The sequence below is a fragment of the Castor canadensis genome, chromosome 7, assembly GCF_047511655.1.
Source record: "Castor canadensis chromosome 7, mCasCan1.hap1v2, whole genome shotgun sequence".
NCBI classification, from domain to species: Eukaryota; Metazoa; Chordata; class Mammalia; order Rodentia; family Castoridae; genus Castor; species Castor canadensis.
In genome coordinates, this window is record NC_133392.1 from 136,595,382 (window position 1) to 136,616,416 (window position 21,035).

The following is a 21,035-nucleotide window of genomic DNA, read 5'->3' on the forward strand; positions in this document are numbered from 1 at the left end:
TGTCTGCTGGTTGATCTCCTACCGAGATAGGAAGGCGATGCAGAATAAGGGGGGCGGAGTTGGCAAGATGTGTAAATTACGGTGATGCGAAACCTGCCTCATTCATGGTTTTGAAAATTATGCCCGACAGAGGGTCCTGCGGTGACTACAGTGAAGTGAAGGAAGTCAAAATTACCCCCACCCCCAGACGGGGTTCCAGGAATGCTTTGCCTTCTCCTCAGCTCATGGTGGTTTTGCTTAACTGACAATAGATGCTGTTAGTGGAGGGCTTTAGCTGACGACTCTCCTTGTGCTTTCTTGTGATTAACAATTGAAACTAGGAACAAATTGGAAAGACGACCTCCCAGAACAATCTGTTCATTTTTTCCAGCTATTTGAAAAACAGTGTCTGCAAATATAAGCAAAGCTATTCATGGCAGTCTGTTCTGCAACTTTCCCAAATATGAGACTTTTTTTTTTCTTTAAAGCTTTATTCTTGATTACTCACACCCGCTGAATAGGCTGTTTCAGACGTGCTCCGTCGTTATTCAAACATACCTTATCGCTGTGTACATAAATGGAGTTCCACGTATGTAGCTGACAGACTGAACTATGATACATCCCCGATCAACCTGAAGTATTAAGTAAACATTACCCCCTGCTCTGTCTGAACAGCTGCTGCAACAGAAAGTGCTTTTATTTTGGGTGTACTTGTAACGCCCTAAATGCCAGAACTATTGGGAGCTTTTCTAGATTTTCATTTGTCAAGTTTTGTGGGGGTGTGTGTTCTCTCACTGGGTTTGTTACCCTTTGATTCAATAACAAATCATTTGGATCTTGGTGATGTGTTGTTGTTCCTGCCTCTGGTCAGCAAGCCTTTAGCTGGACCCTGGTGGTGATTTGTGCCAGTAGGCAATTGTAGGTTTCAGCAGAATGAGTGGTTGGGAGTTCAAATGAAATTAGCTCTGCCTCTCTTATGCACCGTTTGTAAGACATTGCACTTCTAATCAGCTTGCTAGGCCAATGGTGTTTATTTCTCCTGTTTTCAGAGCCTATTCATTTCTTTTCTACTTTTCCCACCCACCTGCCAGGCTATTGATGACAGGTGTTGAGTCACCTTGAGTTTTAAATCCTTTTAAAACTTAAGGCAGGAATATGTTAGGTAAAATCCACATACACACATTTTTGTGCACACACACACACACACACACACACACACTAACCTATTTCAGCCTGGGAAGCTAAAGAAGGTTCTGGGTATACTTTCTAATTTAGGCTCTATTTCATCATATCTTTAATATGTCCCCTGGCCCATATACCTCCTTTCTGCCTCCTGCTCCCTCACATGAAGAAATGGAAGAGAATGAGAAAGATGAAGTCCTTCAGGTGTTTATGGCTCAGTGAAAGCCTTTTCTTAGGTCAACTTCACCTCAATTTAGCAGTGTTGTGTGTGTGTGTGTGTGTGTGTGTGTGTGTGTGTGTGTACATTTCCTGGCATTAATGTTGAAATCTAACCCAGGCAATGCTGTATTCTGGTGTGGGGTGAAGATTAAGGATTGTCAGTCTGTATCATTTGCCCAATAAAGGTACATATTTAGGACCTCTCCCTCCTCCTTCTCCTCTTGCTCCTCCTCCTTCTCCTCTTGCTCCTCCTCCAGATAAGATCTCATTGTGTTGCTCAGCTGGCCTTGAACCCTTGGACTTAAGCAGTCTTACTTCATTCTCCTGGGTATCTGGAGCTGTGGGTGTGAGCCCTCATGTGCAGCCAACAGAGGATTTTTAAAAATTGCTTCTTCAGAACTCTGTTGACCCTCATAATGTCGCTCAGCTGCGTAATTTATACAGTGTCGCACAGTTGGGTAAGAGGGAAGAAACTTCTGGAAAAATAGTTTTTTTTATTTTTTAAAAGGGAACTAAATCATACAGTTGCTAGATTCTAGAGTAGAGAGCATAGTGCCTAATATAAATTCATTTGGAACTTAAGCCAGAAATTCCAAATGATTCTTAGGGATTGGGGATAACATCGAAGTGTAAATTGGACAATTTTTAGAGATAATAATGGTAGGAACAGTAGCAAACTGGGAGTGCATGCCCTGCCTAGGTAGATCACATCAAAAATTTTAGGAACAATGGGCCCTTCAATACTCTCAGGTTAGTTTTGTTAGAATAAGTACAACTTCTTTTCACATATAAGAAAGTGTGTTTGGTGAAAGTCACAAAACTGTTAGCAGAAAGGAACTGAAAAGTCAAAGCTTTTCTTTCCATTCTGCCACAGCCTGATGATTTACTGTTAGATTAGACAATAATTCATTTGAATCCCTTGCTATGTTGTTACACTGATAATTATAGGCTATATCAAAGCTCAGGTTTAAAATTTATTGGCAGGAATGAGCACTGAAAGACAAACTGGAAATTTCTGTTCCTCCTAATCTGTCACATTCTCTAGTATTCCACATTTCCAGGAATCAATTATTAATTACTTGGCATATAATTTCTTCTCTGTCTTTCTAGTGCACTGACTCTGCTTGTCTGGAAGGCCATGGAGAAGAGGCTGGGAGTCAAGCCAAGTCCTGCTTCCTGGATTTTGTCAGGATATTGTTGGCAGACATCTGAGAAGTGGTTAAGAAACCTGTACCTGCTTTATACTTTCTTCTGCTTCAGTACTCTGTGGTTGTCAACAGGTACCATTTCCTTTATAGATTTAAGATTTCAAAAGGATAACCCTGTGTGAATCCTTCAGTTCATTTTAAAAACTCCTGGGAGGCAGAAAAGCAATCTGCTAACTGACAGAAATTGTCATCCTTATGGTTTGTTGAGTTTGTTTTGTTTTGGAACCATGATTTAGATTCTTTCTCATATGGGAGAATTGACACAGTCATTTTGAGATTTTATAAAGATGTGTTGAGAAGAAAAAACTTTCAGAGTTGGACAGATGTAGGTCCTGGAGCTGGGTGGTTTTACTTAATCACTGAGACCTGCCACCTGCCACAGTACCTTTTTTTTTTTTTTTTTTTTGAGACAGGGTCTCACGATATAGCTTAGGTTGGCCTAGAACTTGTGCTCCTCTGTGTTAACCTCTCAAGTTCCAGGATTTCAGGTGTGTGCTACCACTGCCAGTTTACCTAATGTGTTTGAGGAAGGCTAAAGTCTATCTCATAGCTTGGTTTGAGAGATAGTATAATTAAAGCATGTTGTATAGCTCTCTGTACATATGTGCTTGGAAAAGGACACTTTGCTTCCTTTCCTTGAGGAATCTGCATTTATAGGGAGAATGTATTACTTTTTGCATAGAAAGGGGCTGTATTTATAGATTTCATAGAGTATGCTATGCTCCTGGAGATTATTTCACTCTGCTAGAGCCTCTTACCAAGAATCAGTGCCAAGAACGCCAAATTCAAAAGAAAATACCTTGTCTGTTTTTTCTTTCAGTTCTTTTTTCCTTTCTTTTTTTTTTTTTTGATATGGTTTCTTTCAGAGTATGAAGTATGAGAAAGCAGCGATTTGAGAAAGACTTCTGAATATGCTGCCATTTTAGGCAACGACCAAAAGCCTTCTGCTGTAGAGACCAGTGTTGGGGATAACTAATCAGCCTTCTGCTCACTCTGACAATTGCAAAGATTTCTGTTGCTTTCCTAAAGTAATTGGTGGTCATGGTCTTGAGAATCAAGTAATTACTATATTTAGCAATTTTAGTAACATCAGCTTTGGGGGTTTTTGTTGTTTTTAGTGGTGGTTGATGATTGCATAATTATAGCAGTGGAAACTGTAGTTGATAGAAAGCTGACCTAAATGTTTTTACACCAGATGATGCTTTGTTGAGTATTTCTAGGCAACACTTTATGTAAGGTCATTTGAAATAAATAAGTAACTGATTTAGCACCATGAAATTAGGAAAATCACTTTTTTGAAGTATACCAATCACATACCAGGGTTCTGAGTATAAACATTGCATGTTATCATTATCTTATTTCATTTAATTCTCATGATAACCCTAAAACATAGTTTTATGCTTATAGATAAGGAAATTGAGGCCCAGAGAGGCAAAATGACTTGACCAAAGTCAAATAGCAAGAGCATGGCACAGCAGGATCCTAGCCCAGGTTTGTCTACTGTGGAGTACATGCTCTTTTTCTTCTGCTACCTGTGCCTTCTGACCACAGAAGATCTTTTGGAGGACCAGAGACAAATTTTTTAATCCAGTACCCTGTTAAGAAGCTTGTTATTGAAAGAATCAAAGTATAGAGGAGGAAAAAGCAATTCTGACTTTTTCTTGTATTTCAGTTGTACTTGTTTAAGCATAGCATTATGAGCTCATTGGACAGGTCTTTAGTACCCCATGAGACTAGTACTTAAAAGCAGCTCCCTAGTGAGCAGTATGCAGTGTACAGTGCAAAGGTGGTGTAGATTGTGTCAGGTCCATTTTAGAAAAATTTTTTCCGTGGAAATAAAAGATCATTGGCCATGTACATTCAAACTGTGGGAACGTGCAAGCAGCATACAATAGACATATTTTTTATATATTTAAATTTATTGGAGCTGTTTCACATCTTTTTTCATTTTTAAATATTTATTTTAATATCAGTTTTTAAAAAGGATATTCTAATAGAAAAAAGCACAAAGGATACAAACAAAGTGTCATAAGGAAAGAAATTAAAATAAGAACTTAAAAAGAAATAATTTAAAATGTACATTCTTATTGGTAATAAAAGAGCTACGGATTGAAATGAGAAATCCTTTTTAAACTATCACATTGATGACAAAGTAAAAATGGCTAGGGACTGGGATGTAGTTCAGTGTGGCAGAGCACTTGGCTAGCATGTGCAGTCTTAGGATCAGTCCCCAGCACTGGGAAAACAAAACAAAACAAGGTAAAAATATCTAGTGATACAGGTGCCCTCATATCGTTTTAGGCAATTTGAAAAGAGAACTTTCTGGCATAAATATCACAAGACCTAAAATAGTTCAAATCATTTGGCTTAAACACCTTTAAGATAGTTGCAAGGGAGAGCACTCATTTATTTTGTGCTGCAAAATGTTTCAATAACCTGCCCAACAATACAGTTGCAGAATTTTTGCATAACTACATGGTGCAATATTATCTTACCTCAAATCCATATTTTAATGTTTGAGATCCTTTCTGTAGAAGAATGAATAGAGAATTTTAAACCTGTGGAAGTCAACAGGAGGAGGGGACTAAGGTAGAAAGGAGAAACGTGGAAGGAATGAACCAATTTGGAATATAATACATATATACATGGAAGTGTCATAATGAAACTCCCTGTATATATATCTTAAACAAACAAAAAATATCTTTTTTCAAAAATGAAGGACAGGAAGGTAAAACAGGTCCTGTCTGGGGGTTGGCACCAGTGGTAGTGGGGAGGATATAAGGAAAAGGTATAGGAGGGTGAACATCGTGGACAGACTATGTACTCATGTATGAAAATGGAAAAATGAGACCTGTTGAAACCATTCTAAGAAGGAGAACAGGGGGATAAAGGAGAATGATGGAGGGGGTGAATTTAACTAATTGTAAGCACTTTTGTAAATGTCACAATGTTCCTCCAGTACAAAAATAATACAATAAAAAATTTTTAAAAGATTCATATTTTAGAAGAATAAGTACATGGTGAAATGCTCCTATGTTTAGTGATAAAAGTAGGATATAGAATCATATTCACTATAGTATCAATTATGTGAAATGAAAAAAATTATATAATAAAAAACACTCAGAAGTAAGATACATGACTAGATGTTTATATATATATTGTATATATATTATATATATATTTTTTGGTGGGGAGTGTTGCTGGGGTTTAAACCCAGGGCCTCATGCTTGGTAGGTAGGTACTCTACCACTTGAGCCACTCTGCCAGCTGGTGTTTATATGTTTTGGAAGTAGTGGAATTATTCTCTCCTTATACTCTTCTGTGTTTTCCAGATCTTTTCTCAGTATATTTGTATAACTTTTTTAAATATGGGGAAAAAGGCTACCAAAAAAAGCAACAACAAAATGATAGCTGTGGAAATCTATTGGTGGTAGCCTGAGTCAGTATTTATCTACTTGTGAATTTATTCAGTTTTTACCTGATCTGTTTTTTTCCTGATAAAATATATTCTTGATTGTTTGGTGTTATAAAAAACTAACCATAATAAGGGCGCTCTTCGGTTACCTTATTCCTGGTTACCACTCAGTAGTTTACTTCCCGGGTGCCCACTGACTTACACTTTACATGTCTGTTTATTGAAATAGTGATTATAATTCATCTGATAAAACATACATTGTCTTTCCTGTGGGCCATTGAGACACTGTTGTTCCAATTTTTTTGTTAAGTGGCTTGAAAATAGCATTTTTGACCTCGTGATTTGCCATCTAGAGACAAATGTGAGCTGACCCTAAGGACCTGGAAATTCCTGCAGTGGTTTTTTGGTTTTTTTTTTTTTTTTTTTGCTGGTTCTGGGGTTTGAACTCACGGCCTCACACCTGTTAGGTGGATGCCGTATCACTTGTCAACTTCTTGAGAGCAAGGTTCTTACCTGTTTTACTTATGCTAAGTATTCCAAGGAAGTACAAGAGTTGGCACATAATAGATGCACCATAAAATATTTTTGAAGGAATAAATTAATAATTCTGCAATTAGGGAATTATGCTTTGAAAATGAAACTGTAAAATCAACATAATCAGAGCACAGGTATACAAAGGTATTTTAAGGAGACACAATACGTTTGAAACCAACAAGATGGGACTAAAATCTTAAAACATATATTAATGTATTTAAGGAAAGAATGTGTACATCCTAAGAGTTATGTGTGGAGATTTGTGAGAGATGTGAGAACTGGAAACCTAAAACAAGGAGGCTAATAAAGGCTTAAAGTTAACAATTGGCAAGGAAAACTTTTTCTGACCTGCTTCCAGGAATGAGATTAAACTGTATGTTGGGTGGAGAGAAAAAATACTCAATTAGGAGCCATTCTTTAAGCACTTACTAGGAGTCTGGCCTTAGGCTAGGCACTGGGATCATAAAGATGAGGGCAACACAGCCCCTGCTCTGGAAAATGGTCCAGTTTGATGGAGGAAGTAGATATATAAATACTATGATATATGTGAAAGATGAAGGAATGCTAGACAGAGTGCTACTGGAACCAGAGAAGAAGCATTTAGCTTAGAGGTGAAGGGGAGACTGAGGAATCCTTTCCAGAGAAACTGATGCCTGAGCAGTTTTTTTTTTTTTTTTAGTGGGACTGAGGTTTGAACTCAGGGCTTCATACTTGCAAAGTATGCATTCTACCTCTTGAGTCACATCTCCAGCCCATTTTGCTATGGTTATTTTGGATATGGAGTCTCCGGAACTACTTGCCTGGGCTGGCCTTGAACCTTGATCCTCCTGATCTCAGTCTCCCAATAGCTAGGACTACAGGAATGAGCCATCGGTGCCTGGTGCCTGATTAGTTTTGAAGGTTCATTTTGAAGGACTTATCCCAGGCAATGGGAATGCAAGAGCAAAGGTACAAAGTGAACTGCCTGATGTACAGGAGAAACTCAACAAGCTGTTTAGCACTGCTAGAATATGAAGAACAAAGCTAGAGTGGTAACTTTTAGTAGTGGCTAGGTCACAAAGAATTTTGTGTGCCACACTAAGGATCTTCAATTTTAGGGATGTAGTCCACAAATTTCTTGGTTATGCAGTATAATCCATAAAAAGTTGATAATTTATCCCAATATATATTTATTGTTACACACTACATCATGTAATAGTGTATGAATACCATATGTATATATGAGGTGCTAAAAAAATTTAAAAGGATCAACTAAAAACTAAATATGAAGTCACAGTTTTTTTTCATGCACCATGTATGACTTTTTGTGAATCTCTTATAGGCAAATACTCTAATACTTTAATACTGCTAATAAATATGATGTACTACTATATTGATACTATATTATTATACTACAATGCTATAAATTTCTAGGTCAATTTTGCTGAAGTATAAAAGAATGATAATGGTAGAGATGGGAGCAGGATGAGAGGAGAGGGAGGCCAAGGCTAGAAATAAACCTAATGAAATAGTCCAGGAGGAAGTTGATGAAGTTCTGTTTTCTTTCTTTTTTTTGTGGTACTGAGGTTTGAACTCAGGGCCTCACATTTGCTAGGTGGGTGCTCTACCACTTGAGCCACTCTGCCAGCCTTGTTTTGTGTTGGGTACTAATGAGAGAGGGGCTTGCAAACCATTTGCACAAGCAGGCTTTGAACCACGATCTTCCTGATCTCTTCCTCCTGAGTAGCTAGGATTACAGGTGTGAGCCACCAGTGTCCAGCTTAAGTTCTGTTTTCAAGGAATCTCTCCACTGATGAGAGTATTTTCACTTAATCCAAACTGGTAGATGTAGTCCTAAATAAATGGGCAGAATTTAGCTATTCTTTATTAAGAGATTCAGTTATTTTTTGTTAAATTGAGATGTATCACTAATTCCAGAACACTTTCCTTAACTCTAAAAGGAACCCTGAACCCATTAGAAGTTGCTCCCTAGTCTGTCCTTCCCATCTCCTATAAACTACTAATTTATTTTTGGACTATGGATTTGCTTTTTCTGGAAATTTCATATAAATGGAACCAAACACATGATCTTTTGTGTCTACCTTCCTTCACTTAGATTGTTTTCAGAGTTCATCCATGTTGCAGCAGGTATTAATACTTCATTCCTTTTTAAGACTGAATAATATTCTCTTGTATGGACATGGAAAATATTATTTATCCACTCATCAAATGATGAACCCTGATGTGTTTCTACCTTTTGACTATTATGAATAATGGTGTGCTGAACATTTTTGTATGAGTTTCATTTATTTATTTTTTGGGGGCTTGAACTCAAGGCTTCAGGTTTGCTAGGCAGGCGTCTTTATGTGTACAAGTTTTTATAAGAATATGTTTTTCATTTTCTTGGGTATAGACCAAGGAATAGAATTGCTGGATCATGGTAGCTCTTTTAAGTATTTATTTATTTATATTTTCATCTTATTGTTGTACTTGGGGTACATTATGACATTTACAAAAGTGCTTACAATTTATCTTAGTTAAGTTCACCCCCTCCATCATTCTCCTTTATCTTCCCTCCCCCCATTCTTTAAGTTTTTAAGAAACTTTTCTATAGCAGCTGTACCATTTTACATTGCAGGTTTCAATTTTCTATATCGTCACCAACAGTTTTTTTCCAGTACTGGGCCTCATACGTGCTAGGCAAGTTCTCTACCACTGAGCTACATACCCAGTATTCATTTAAAAAATATTGTAGTAGGAAAGGTTATTAGAAAATTGGGGAAGGCTTTATGAAGGAAATGGAGCTTGGCTTTGGCCTGAGAGGCATCTAGTGTGCAGATAGACAAACTAACTCAGTGAGAGATATGGACTAGAGAAACAACCAGATGGGTAGAGATTTCTGTTTATTCATTTGTTCATTTTTAAATTACTTACTCATTCAACAAATATTTACAAATATATTACAAAGAACAGGCAGGCCCTTAACAGAGAATTGGGCAGTTAAGGGGCTTACTGTGAGCTTTTTTTTTTTTTCTCTCGGGAGTATAGCCTTGCACTGCCTGTTTTCCTCTGACTAAAAACAGTTGTGTTGTATATTCTGTTCATTTATATAGTGTTTATAGAATGATGGTGAGTTTCTCTGTCATGGCTGGGAACAGAAGTCTATTACGATTACTTGATTGTATGTCTGTCTGCTCCACAAAACCATCTTACTCAGACTTGTAACCATAGCATCAAGCACACAGTAGGTAACAATGAAGTTTTATTGGAGTAACCTAAGGATGATGCTGGAAATAGCATTACCTTGGAATGTGTATGTTAGGGAGAATTGTTCTTTTCTGCTCTGTTTTTTAATCTTAACCCTTTCCATATTGTCTAAAGAAGGAACAATATTTTCTTCACCTCTTTTCTGACTCGCTTCACAAATGACAGAGTCATTTTTCTGATTGAAGAGGTGAGAAAAGAATCCTGTTGTATGGGGGTGGCTAGGATTTGCATGCTCTAGCTGGTCTGCCCATACAAGAATGGTCTACATTTGCCCAACTGGGTAAGGTTAATTTAGTATAGGAAAATATAAGAAAGGCTATTTGTGATTACACATCTCTATCATGTCTTCCAGTCATCATTATTATCACTTACTATAAAGATATTTTGATCTCCGTCTTCCCTAACTACCATGTTTTATATTATAATTAGTTCAAACCTCTGAGTGAAGAAATTAATATCACCCTCAGAACCCACAGAGACTGAAGATGGAACATAGATGGCTCTTGGCTTAGCAAGAGGCCTCTTCCTCACAAGTTGCCATTCTCTTTTGCTCACACTTCTTCTTGCATTCATGAGCCCAGATAATTGTCCCTGGCAGACAGAAGACACCCGTGGGCTGTGACCTCACTTTCCTCCTTTACCCCCATCCTTTGGTTTTACTTTGAGGGCTGTAGCTCCTGTTACACCAGTCAGACCAGGTGGTGTCTTTTTCCTTTAAGAAAATATTGTATTTTTAACATGTATTAGTCTTATCTTCAGGAAAGTTTTTCAGTGGCATTATGTCTCTGCTCTTCTTGTATCTCTGGGTACCTAATTTAAGGTAGATGACTAATGGAATGTATCTTACAGCAGTGAGCCTTCAGCAGAGACTTTCTCCTGCCAAACTGTCCTATATTCTTAACTATATTGCAGTACAGGAAGGTAATAAATTATTAATCCTAAATCCGTCTCCTCAGTTTGTAGGACAATGACTTGAGTACATGGAAGGGGAAGGTAGAGTTTCCTGGCTGTTAACACAAACCATGCAAGCTTTTGATTCTAAAACTCAACTAACATTGAGCAAGTCTGTGCAATCTTGTTATATCACAATTTAATTGACATAAGTAAGACCAGAGTTCTTACAGTTAGCCTCTCTCCCAATGAAACAAAATCATTATCTTTTGCTAAAACATTCTTTAGCAAAAGATAATCATCTTAAGTCCTTCTGTCTTAGAAAACATTAATTTTGATGAATTCTTTTTGGCCTTTAGAAAATCTATGCAAACATACACTTATTTCCTAACTTGTTGACAAAGTGAAGACGGATGAGAAAATGGCATAATTGGCAGTAAACCCAACTCAATTTAAGAATACTTTTAAATTGGCCTTCCTTAGGAATTCCTCAAGGGAGGAAATAATAAGGCAGCACAGGAGTTTCTAAGACTCCTGTGTTTATAATACAATAATTGCAGGGTCAAAGCACAGCCTTTGGTCTGTTTTGGAGATTTTATGAAAGTCTCAGTAATTGGAATAGCTTCTAATTCAAGGCATTATATAGAATTGTCAGGAACATGATTAAAAACTGGGTGTGTTTAGTGTTTGGACATCAGTTTTCAGGTAAACAGTATTAAGTTTGGGTCAAAATGAATAGCTCTTGGGTGCTGGGGATTGAACTCAGGGCTCTGTGCATATTTAGCATGGTTCTACCACTGAGCTCCACCCCCAGCCCCTAGGACCTGCTGTTTAAACTATCTTTCTGATCCTTTATTTAAGAGCTTCCATAAGAAAAGTCTGCTCTTGTGGTTAAGATCCAGTAGCCACTTTTGATTTCAAACCGTTCATCTTCAGAGAGAAGTCTTTATTGCCTTCCTATTCTTCAACTAGCAAAAAATAGTGACTAAGAGCATGGAGCATGGACTAGGAGTCAGATGAGCCTGAGTCTGAGTCCTGTGTTTATAATATTATAGATTGGGCAGTGTTTCATCAGGTTCTTCATCTGTAAAATGAGGATGATGGTACCTCTCATAGGATTTTCATGAAGATTAAATAAAATATTCGTGCAAAGGGCTAGCCTACTCCTAGACTCATAAATAGAATTCAACAAATGCTAGCAGTAGTTACAGTAATATGATTAACATGTAGTCTGATTTGCTGAAAGTTTTGTCTAATATCAGAATGAGCCTGCAGAGTGGTTTGAGTTTTTGACTTCTTAGGCCTATGTCCAGTGGGATCTCAGTCCCCACATTATTAGTGTAATATAAGCAAGCTGGCCTTTCTGCATTGTCAGAGAAAGTAGGTCTCCATTCATACAGCTTTATAGGCTTGACATTGATTGACAACCCATGACAGAGTGAGCTGCATTGTGCATTTTCTATGGTTGTATCATGCCCTAACGAGCATGACCAGCCAGTTGTTTCCTCTTTCAGATAAGGAAACTTTGTCTTAGAAGAGGACTCTATTCTGTTTCCATAACATCACCTCATCCTCTGCTCTGGCTCACTTCCCCCAGCACTGATGAAATGCTCACCCTTGGCAGGGCCCCGTTTCAGGCAAGGTTGGTTCTGACTTTTGGTCAGGATAGTGGTTTGTTTATTTGTGTTTTGTTGTTGTTGTTTTATTGGCTTTTTGGTTTTTCAGACAAGTTCTTTTTATGTATCCCAGGCTGGCCTTGGGTCCTCGAGGTACCTGAGGGTAGCCTGAAACTCAAATCCTCTGTTTTAGCCTTCTAAGTGCTGGGATTATAGGTGTGTGCCATCACACTTAGTTCAGGATAGTGTTTTGACTGGGATTGGTTCAATAGTACTTCTGGATTTTGTGTTGGAAATAGCTTGTGGAGTTGTCCCTTTCTTCCTTCAAAACTTTTTTTTTGTGTGTTCTTACTATTACAGTCATTAGAAATAGAGTGGCAAGCAAGAAAAATGTGGTCTCTGCCCTCATGGAGTTTGCTGTCTGTTGATATATTTGCCATTCATGGGGAACAGAAATTCTCTTCTAAAGAATGATATTATTGGTATCAAGATTCCTTCCAAAGAGTCTGAGGCCTCCTAATGTCCCAAGGTAAAGTAATGACAGTAGAGACCCAATCTTCCTTGCATAATTCTAGGAAGTAGGAGCCTAGGCAATTTGATGTCCCCAGCTGATCTCAGTAGAGTACCTTCTGTTAAGAATTATGTAGGTGTGGAATTAAGCCCCTATCTACAATATGGTATGTCTCCAGCTTTCAGTCCAGCCTGGTCACTCACTTTTAATAATCTACATCCCTGAATAAGCAATGAGAGAGATACAGAAAGAGTGCTACAGCTGTAGCCTTTGTCCCCACCTTGGAAGTGTGTACCCTCTGGTGAGTTTGTGGGTATTAGAAATACCTGGCCAGTCAGCACATGAAAGTTTTTAATGCTCCTATCTTTTTGGCATCAACTTTGTTACTCAGTCCCTCCACTGAATGGTTCCAGTGCTTAGCACCAGGCAAGCACCAAATATATAAATCTTAAATTTTCCTGGTTAATTACAAAGGCACACTATAAAACATTCTAAGGTAAGAAGGAATTATGAATGTCCTTGAATGATTAGTTAACAATTATAGACACTAAGGAGGAACAAAAGCAGAGGAACATTGGCCAAGGGATATCTGGAGCTCTACTTACCATAGACTCTGTCCCTAAAGGTGGGTGCAGAGTATCTCACCCCAGATTCCCTTTTTAAACTCTCCCAGCAGGTGATGGGATTTTTAGGAATGCTTTCTTTCTTCCAACTGGCTTGACATTATGCTTTGATTCTAATCCAACAGCACATTTGAGTTTGAAATAAATGTGCTCACAAATTCTCTTACTTTTAGGTAATAAAGGGAATGATTATATTAACAGACTTGGGAGAAGGGGGTGTTTACATTGACTTATTTTCACTTTGGTAGCCTTAATTTCAGATTGAGACTATAGTTTTAAGAGAACTGCCATCCTTCCTGTTAAAAAATGGCTCCTCTTTGAAAAAAATTTTTACTTTAATAGTTGAGTGTTTATTGTCCTTAACTGAGGGCAACTTGAGTCAGCTGGAGACTATGGAAATGAACTCAGTAGAGTGAATGAATTTTAATCAGAATAAATGAAGCAGTCTTGTAGAGAGGAAGTGAAGAGCCATATTCCATTTCAAAAAGTTGAGTAATCTGCATCCTGCTGGGTCAGTCTGCAGCATCTGGCCTGAAACACATATGCCAGCCCATGCCTGTGCTGAAGCAATGCCAACCTCTCCTCCACCTGTGCACTCTACTTCATCAGTTTCTGACTGTTTGGCTTTCAAAGCTGCTCTCTGTTTTGCTGCCCAGAGTGTGCTTATGAGCTACACTGACATTTCTCACAGTGCACTTTTCAAATAACAGGGTGGATTTTAATATGACTCTTTATGTGAAAGGTTAATGGGAGGGCTTGTCCTCTCATAGGACCTCAAACAGGACTATTTGCCAAGGATGGCCAAGGCAGAAGCAAAAGTTTTTTGGCCTATCCCTGGAGACTTTCTCTGACAAGCATACCCTCCTTTCCTTTCCCAGGCTATTTTGATTGACCTGTTTCACCTCTGCTCCTTCATATTTCATGTAGGGGTTGCTGCCTTGGCATCATGGGAAAATGGTACACAGAGGGTGAATGTGTTTCCAGGAGTTTTCTTGTGTGCCTATGGGGAATATGTGTGTGTGTGTGTGTGTGTAAGTGTAAGAAGCACCAAGACACATTTGGGTGTTCTTATTACCCTGCCTAGAATTAATGTCACTGTTGAGTCAGCAGAGAAATGTTGCCATTTTGTATGTGGAGATAAGAAAAGGCCAGTTTCTCTGTGTTTAGAAGGAGTCTGTACTAAGTAATTTGGTAGTCAGGGGCCTTGATCAATTTGCCCTGATCTTTATTTCTGTCAGTAGAATGTGCAAATTATGATCAACTTAAAAATGATGGTATAAGAGAAAGATTTATGTATCTAAATACATGTTATAAAAATAAGGTCTAAAAAAAAATAAGGTCGGGGCTGGCAGAGTGGCTCAAGTGGTAGACTGCCTGCCTAGCAAGTGCAAGGTTCTGAGTTCAAACCCCAGTACTGCCAAAAAAATTAAAAATAAGTAAAAGTAAGGTCTATTGAAAGCCATATGTCTGCAGTAAATAAGCAGACAGGAAAGTCAATACCGAATTCTCTGAATGTCAGTGCTTATCAGGATGATGAATTGGATTACACTTTTCTAATATTTGTGATCCTTGGCTCTTTGTAAGTGTTGTCTCACATTCAGAGTCTTAAAATATGCTAACTGCATTTTTAATACCTTCTCATATTTAAATCATTAGTCATAACATACTATTTATTAGCTATTTATTAGTTATCATTAGTATTATTTATTAGTGATAACTAATAAATAGCTAATAAATAGTATGTTATGAACATACTGAAGATACATGCATTTCAAGTCTCCAAATACTGTAGCAGCCTAATGAAACCCAGTTCCTGCCATCAGGAGTTCACAGTATGGAGGCAGAGGTAGATGGAGAATAGAAAGAAGCATAATAAATTCTGAGATGTGCTGTGGCAGCACAAAGAATGGGGCAGAGAAGAGCCGAACCCTGTTCCATAGCAGGAATGGGATATTTTGATTCCTTTTACTCTCCTTTTTCCAGATTCATCTAAAGTGGTTTCAACCTGCAAAACTCTTTTCACTTCTTTTTCTGCGAGGAAGGTATGGAGGGAAGAGAAGATGTACAGCTCTGTAGCATCTAGAGAGTAAGAGCCCCGAGAAAATTATTTCTGTACAGATACAGATTGGCTTTGAGTTAAATAAACTGGCTCAAAAATTCTATGAATACTAACTACACACAGTTTCACTTTCATTTACACACAGATGAGAAAGCATCTGTAGCTTTGCATTTTATTTGCTATAAGCAAAAGAGGCTTGAGATATTTAAGTTTTTGAAGCTCAGTTGTATTGAGTCCTCACATGTTCCAGACATAATTTTTTTATGACACTTACATAATGCTCCAAAAAGAGAGACTTTCAATGGATAAATTGACATAAACTTTTCCTCTGTTGGCTGTATCTGCTGAAATAATGCTTCATGACTAAGTATATTTTTTTCCTTATTTTCTTTCAAGTTTACCACTAATTTAATTTGTATATCTTTATTGCAGTCTTCTAAATGGTCTTTTAGAACAAGTAAGAGAGAGAGAGAGAGAGAGAGAGAGAGAAGGGAGGAGGGAGGGAGGGAGGGAAGGAAAGGAAAGGAAGAAGAGAGAGAGAAAGAGAGAACAGAGAGAAAAGGGAGAGAGAAAGAAAAGAGAGAGAAAGAAAGAAAGAAAAGGAAAACACTTCCTCAAAACAAAACAGTGCTCTGATTCAAGGATCGTTGTGTGGGTTTTGGAAGGCGGTTGGTGTGATTGTGGTGAATGCAAATAATTTATCAACCCATAATAACTGCAGTTAGAGATGGCAATCAACTGTGGTTCTTAACAATAACATCTACAAGTGGGCTACACAGGAATTTGCTAGATTCACGACATCATATGTAGATGCCTTTCTTTTTAGAAGAAAGTGTTTTCTTTCTCAAATCACTTTTATATACAGACCAAAGTTTATCTGTAATCATTTGATACCTGTACTTTTTGAAGTACAAAGACAGTATTACATAGAGAGGTGTGGGCTTCCTTCATACTGTGGCTTGGAGGCGTGCTCTCCTTGCTGACAGCATTCTCCAGAGTCTTTTAGTCATAAGGTGGTGGGTGAAAAAGTGAAACAGGATTCTGAATACATCATATGCAGCAATGTAACCCCCCAGTTATGGTTTTTTTAAGTACATGTTTTAATCATTTGCCTTCAATCTGCCTTTAAATATTATAAAGCCCTTGATGACTGGATTGTTTCTGAGCAGGTGACTTTATGGTAGGAGAGCTATTTTCAGCTCTAACAGTGAATTGATTAATACTTGGTTGTGAAAAATGGTTCTGGGCTAGTCCTTGACAGATCCATCTTTTGAAATGTAATAGCAGCTATATGTAATTAATGCATACTTCTTATTTATTAATAAGTACCAGGTAGAAGCTAAGGTGTAAAATTGTGTTGAGTGGTTTCTGTTTTACCTAGATGACCAGAACTTTGAGGTGTTTTTTCTTTTCCTTTTCATCAATACTCAGGAGGACAGGTGAGTGGGTCTCAATGCCAGTAGTGATGATGGCTCTTTTCCTAGGTAAACTGGGACGCTATTCTCCGCTTTGCTTTGTTCAGAAATTTCCATGGTGAAAATTTCTGTAACCTTTAAGGGAAGTGGTGGCCTGAAATAGATAGTTCAGGGAATTGAAATTTACTGAGCTTTTACTATCTGTCAGGCATGTGTTCAGTACTTTGCATCAGATTATCTCCTTCAATATCTTTAACATCCCTTTTAGTTAAGTACTGTCATCATCATTCCTGTTTTACACATGAAGAAACTAAGGAATTTGATCCAAGATGACCCAGTTTGGAAGTGACTGAGTTGAGATTTAAATTCAGGCATTCTTATTTCAGGAACCACAGATTTTTAGGGTGGGGAAGAGCAGTTACAGAATAGGGGTATTGATGTTGTTAAGAGATTTTCTTTGAAAACAATTTTCAAAGGATTCAGAATGAACATCACCTTGGGGACTGAATACGTTTTCTCATTAAATTTAGATTAAATGAGAATGCTTTTCATATTTCCTTTGACCTGTGAAATGCAGTTATTTTGCCTTAAGTATGTAGATTACATACTTCCTTTTGTCTATAAATACTGCTCTCCTCCAGGGACATGTTTTTTTCTCCTCAGCAATTTGCCACAAAGTCAGTACCTTTGACACTTCTTTAATAACAGTCTCATAAGAAAGGATGTGCTCTTCTGAGCATTCTTTTTCTTTCTTTTCTTTTTTCTGGTCGATTTCAGTATGCTATCTTCATATGTATATATGTAGCATATTTCTATCCTCTTCACCCCTCAGTATCCTTTCCTTCCTTCCTCCTCCTCCTACTGACTCCCCCAGACAGTCCCTCATATACATTCATGTCCCATTATCATCATTACCACCACCATCACTACCATCATCATTTTAGGTCTGGGTTCAATAAATGAAGTAGACCATATGATATTTGGCTTTTGAGCTTGGCTTAACTTAACTTCTGAGCATTCCTGACTAACAAAGTGCTGTAAAACTCAAATTTTGTGATTCTTTGAGAGCTTGTTTTCCATCTAGCAGATCAGCAGTCGCTGAGATATATTTGTTGGACAGCTAGTTCTTTGGGAATTTGTCTTTGATCAGAATGGCCTTTGGGGAAATAGAAATACTACAGTCAAGGGTAAGGAGTCAGAATATGGATCCAAAGCCCAATAATTCTTATTTAGCAGTGAGTTTAGTTTCAGCAAATCACCACCATAACACTTAACAAATTGTGCTCTTAACAATCTAGGCACATAGAAAAGGCAGTACATAGTAATTATTTTCTTTTCAAAGGACTTCTTTGTGAGGTAGCTGCCACCTTCAGTCCAACCTGTATGTAGCTGAGGAAAAAAGTGTCGGTCCTTTTGAAAAGGGGAAGAGGGGGCTATGGTTATTACCATGGCCTTTTCCAAACTTCACAATACCTGATTGTGCACATTCAAAGGATTTCATTACCCCCTCTGCCTTGCTTTCTGAGTATGCTAACTCCTGGAGGAGACAACTGTTGTGGAGAGGAACAAGGGACCATTTTTGTATGTGTTTATCAGTGGGTGTGTGGGTGACAGACTTCCTGATAATCAAAAGGAAGGTGGGGGGGAACCCTAAGGTGAGTGGTTTGTGAATGTTTCCTGTGAATTGTTTTGGGGATAAGATGCTTGTTTATCCCATTTTTGTATGGCAACCATCTTGGCTGAGACCCATTGCATACTTTTGATGATCATTACTGGAAGGCAGATGATGTAGAGCCATAGTTCACTGGTTATAGCACCAAATGTAAGACTTCTGCCTTATTACTTGATAATAGTTCATTATGTATAATTATCAAAGGAAAACTTTTAATGAATTCTTAACCATAAAATGGTGAGATTTCAGGAAAATAGTTTTAGCGTTGCTGAATGTTTCAGTGCAAAATTTGCTTATAAAATGCCCTAATCATGTATTATTTTCTGCAGAGAAGCCCTCACCCAAAGGAGGCATTTGTCAATTGCTTTGCATTTTTCTTTTTTTGTAATAATACAGATTCCCTACTGCCATTTCTACCATCACAGACCTTCCATTGGGATGCCATGTGATATATTTAGTTAAATTCTTGGCTACCTTAACAGTATGGCATCTAAGATAGTGGGTACTCTGTCTCTGCTCCCTGTGTGGTTGCCAACCAGTTCAGTTTCCAAGTTTGCTTGTTACCTGAGTTTTAAGAATGCCAGAGGCAACAGCTCTGTCTCTAAATATTTCCAGAGTTGTTCACAGCTTTCTAAAAGTATTGAGTGAATTTCCTTCTGGCAATAATTCATATATTCTGCAGACTTTTCCACTCTGCTACTCAGAATTATGAAATCTGGTCTAGATTTTGTGCCAGAATTCTAGAATTCTGTCTTTTAAGAAGTAGTGATGTAAGTTAGAATTGCCAGTTCCAGAGCCTTATGTTTTGGGGATCCTCCAGGTAATACATGTGGAAGCTCTGTCTCTGCTTTGCCACGGTTTCAGAAAGTGATTAGCTTTTTCCCATTGTTCTCACCTTAGCTAAGCTTTCTACATGTTCCTACCAACGGTGAGTTCTAGACATTCCCAAAGGGTTTTCAGACTAAGGTTCTACCAACTGTAAGCCCTTTTTCTTTGTAAGCATTTAATATTGCCTGGGCCCTGGGAGTGGAGCCAGGCTATGGTGGCGTGGGCAGGAAGAGGAACTAATCTAAAATTGGAGTTTGTTTTCATCTTACCTTTTATCTGTTACTTCTAGAATCCAATATTGACTCTACCAATGCTTTCCTGCTTCCTTTTCTCATGACTTCTGTTTTCTAAGAGTAGCAACAATGAAAATTGGAGAGGTTAAATTATTCTTCAAAGGTTAAATTTCTAGTAAATGATGATCCTAGAGATGAAATTAGAACTAGTGTCTTTTAACTATTTATGATGGTTAACCATCTTTTAACCATCTAAGAGGAAGAACAATGAGCCAGTGAATGAGTGGAGAAGACTTTTTTTAAATATTTTTATTATTTAACACCTAATGGAGGACCATTAAATAACATTTAATAAAAATAAAAAACTTGGGCTGGAGGCATGGCTTGAGTGGTATAATGCCCACCTTGCAAGAATGAGGACCTGTGTTTAAATCCAGTACCATCAGAAACAAAACAAAACAAAGCCAAGAAAAACTCAGTAAAAAACCCATTAACCGAACATGTGAGCTGAGAGATCAGAGTACCTCTTCCCTTTATTTTCTTAGCAATGTGGTAGACATTTCTTTTGGTAATTGCTGTCATTATTGTTTTTTTGAGACAGGATTTTCCTACTGTTGCCTGGCTGGCCAGGAACACGCTATGTAGCCCAAGCTGGGTTTGAAATTAAAATCTTCCTGCTCCCACCTCCCAAGTGCTGGGATTATAGGTGTGTACCACCCAGCTTCCTTCTCCTATTTTTTTACTCCTGTCACTGTCAAAGATACAAATGCTTCTGATTATCTACCTTCTCCCATGTTCTGTTCCTTTGAGATAAGACAAAGGATTTAACTGTCAGATAAAACTCACTTGGATCAGAGATGTTACTCATTACTAAGCTTTAGTAATAATTTTAAGAATGCAGCAAGCAATCAAGAGGTACAGTGAAGTAGGGAGAGTTATCCATTATGACTCTCTAGATTCTTCCTTCCCTCATTGAACATGCTTTCTGTGGCTTCAAGTAATGGGTGAAGTCTGACAGAGGCTTCCAGGTCACCTCAGAAAACATGAATGGTGTTTGGATTATGAAGTCTTTCTCTTTTATATCCAGTTTGTTGTGTAGCTTACCTGACATTGTTCAGGGAAGCAAAGGAAGGCTTTTGTCGGACAAATCAATTTTACAGTTCCCCATTTTCCAGCTATTATCTCCTTATTTCTGAAATGTTTGGATTTTACCATGCTGCTAGCAGTAACCAGGGGATAGAGTTTTGTGTTGTTTTCCTTTTGAACTTAAAATCCCCATAGGTCCCCCTGATCATTTTCCTCTGAGTCTAAATCTGTTTCCTCCAAATTCCATTGATAAGACATTCCTCAAAGCTTTTGCCATTTTGTACCAAGGACAAATAGGCAGCCATCCTGTCATCAGTT

The 21,035-nt window shown here is 37.9% G+C and overlaps 1 protein-coding gene across 4 annotated transcripts in view; it reads left to right on the top strand.

Moving 5' to 3' along the window:
- Kiaa0319l (KIAA0319 like) overlaps positions 1–21,035 on the top strand; it is an 88,561-nt gene that overhangs the window by 781 nt on the left and 66,745 nt on the right. For 3 of the 4 annotated variants that reach the window (XM_020159632.2, XM_020159631.2, XM_074080597.1), the window contains exon 2: positions 2,491–2,660. The exons of the other annotated variant lie outside the window; for it this stretch is intronic. In XM_020159632.2, the coding sequence (XP_020015221.1) occupies positions 2,519–2,660 (142 nt within the window). In that variant the 5' untranslated portion in view covers positions 2,491–2,518. The remainder of the gene's footprint in view (positions 1–2,490; positions 2,661–21,035) is intronic. 4 annotated transcript variants of the gene reach the window in all.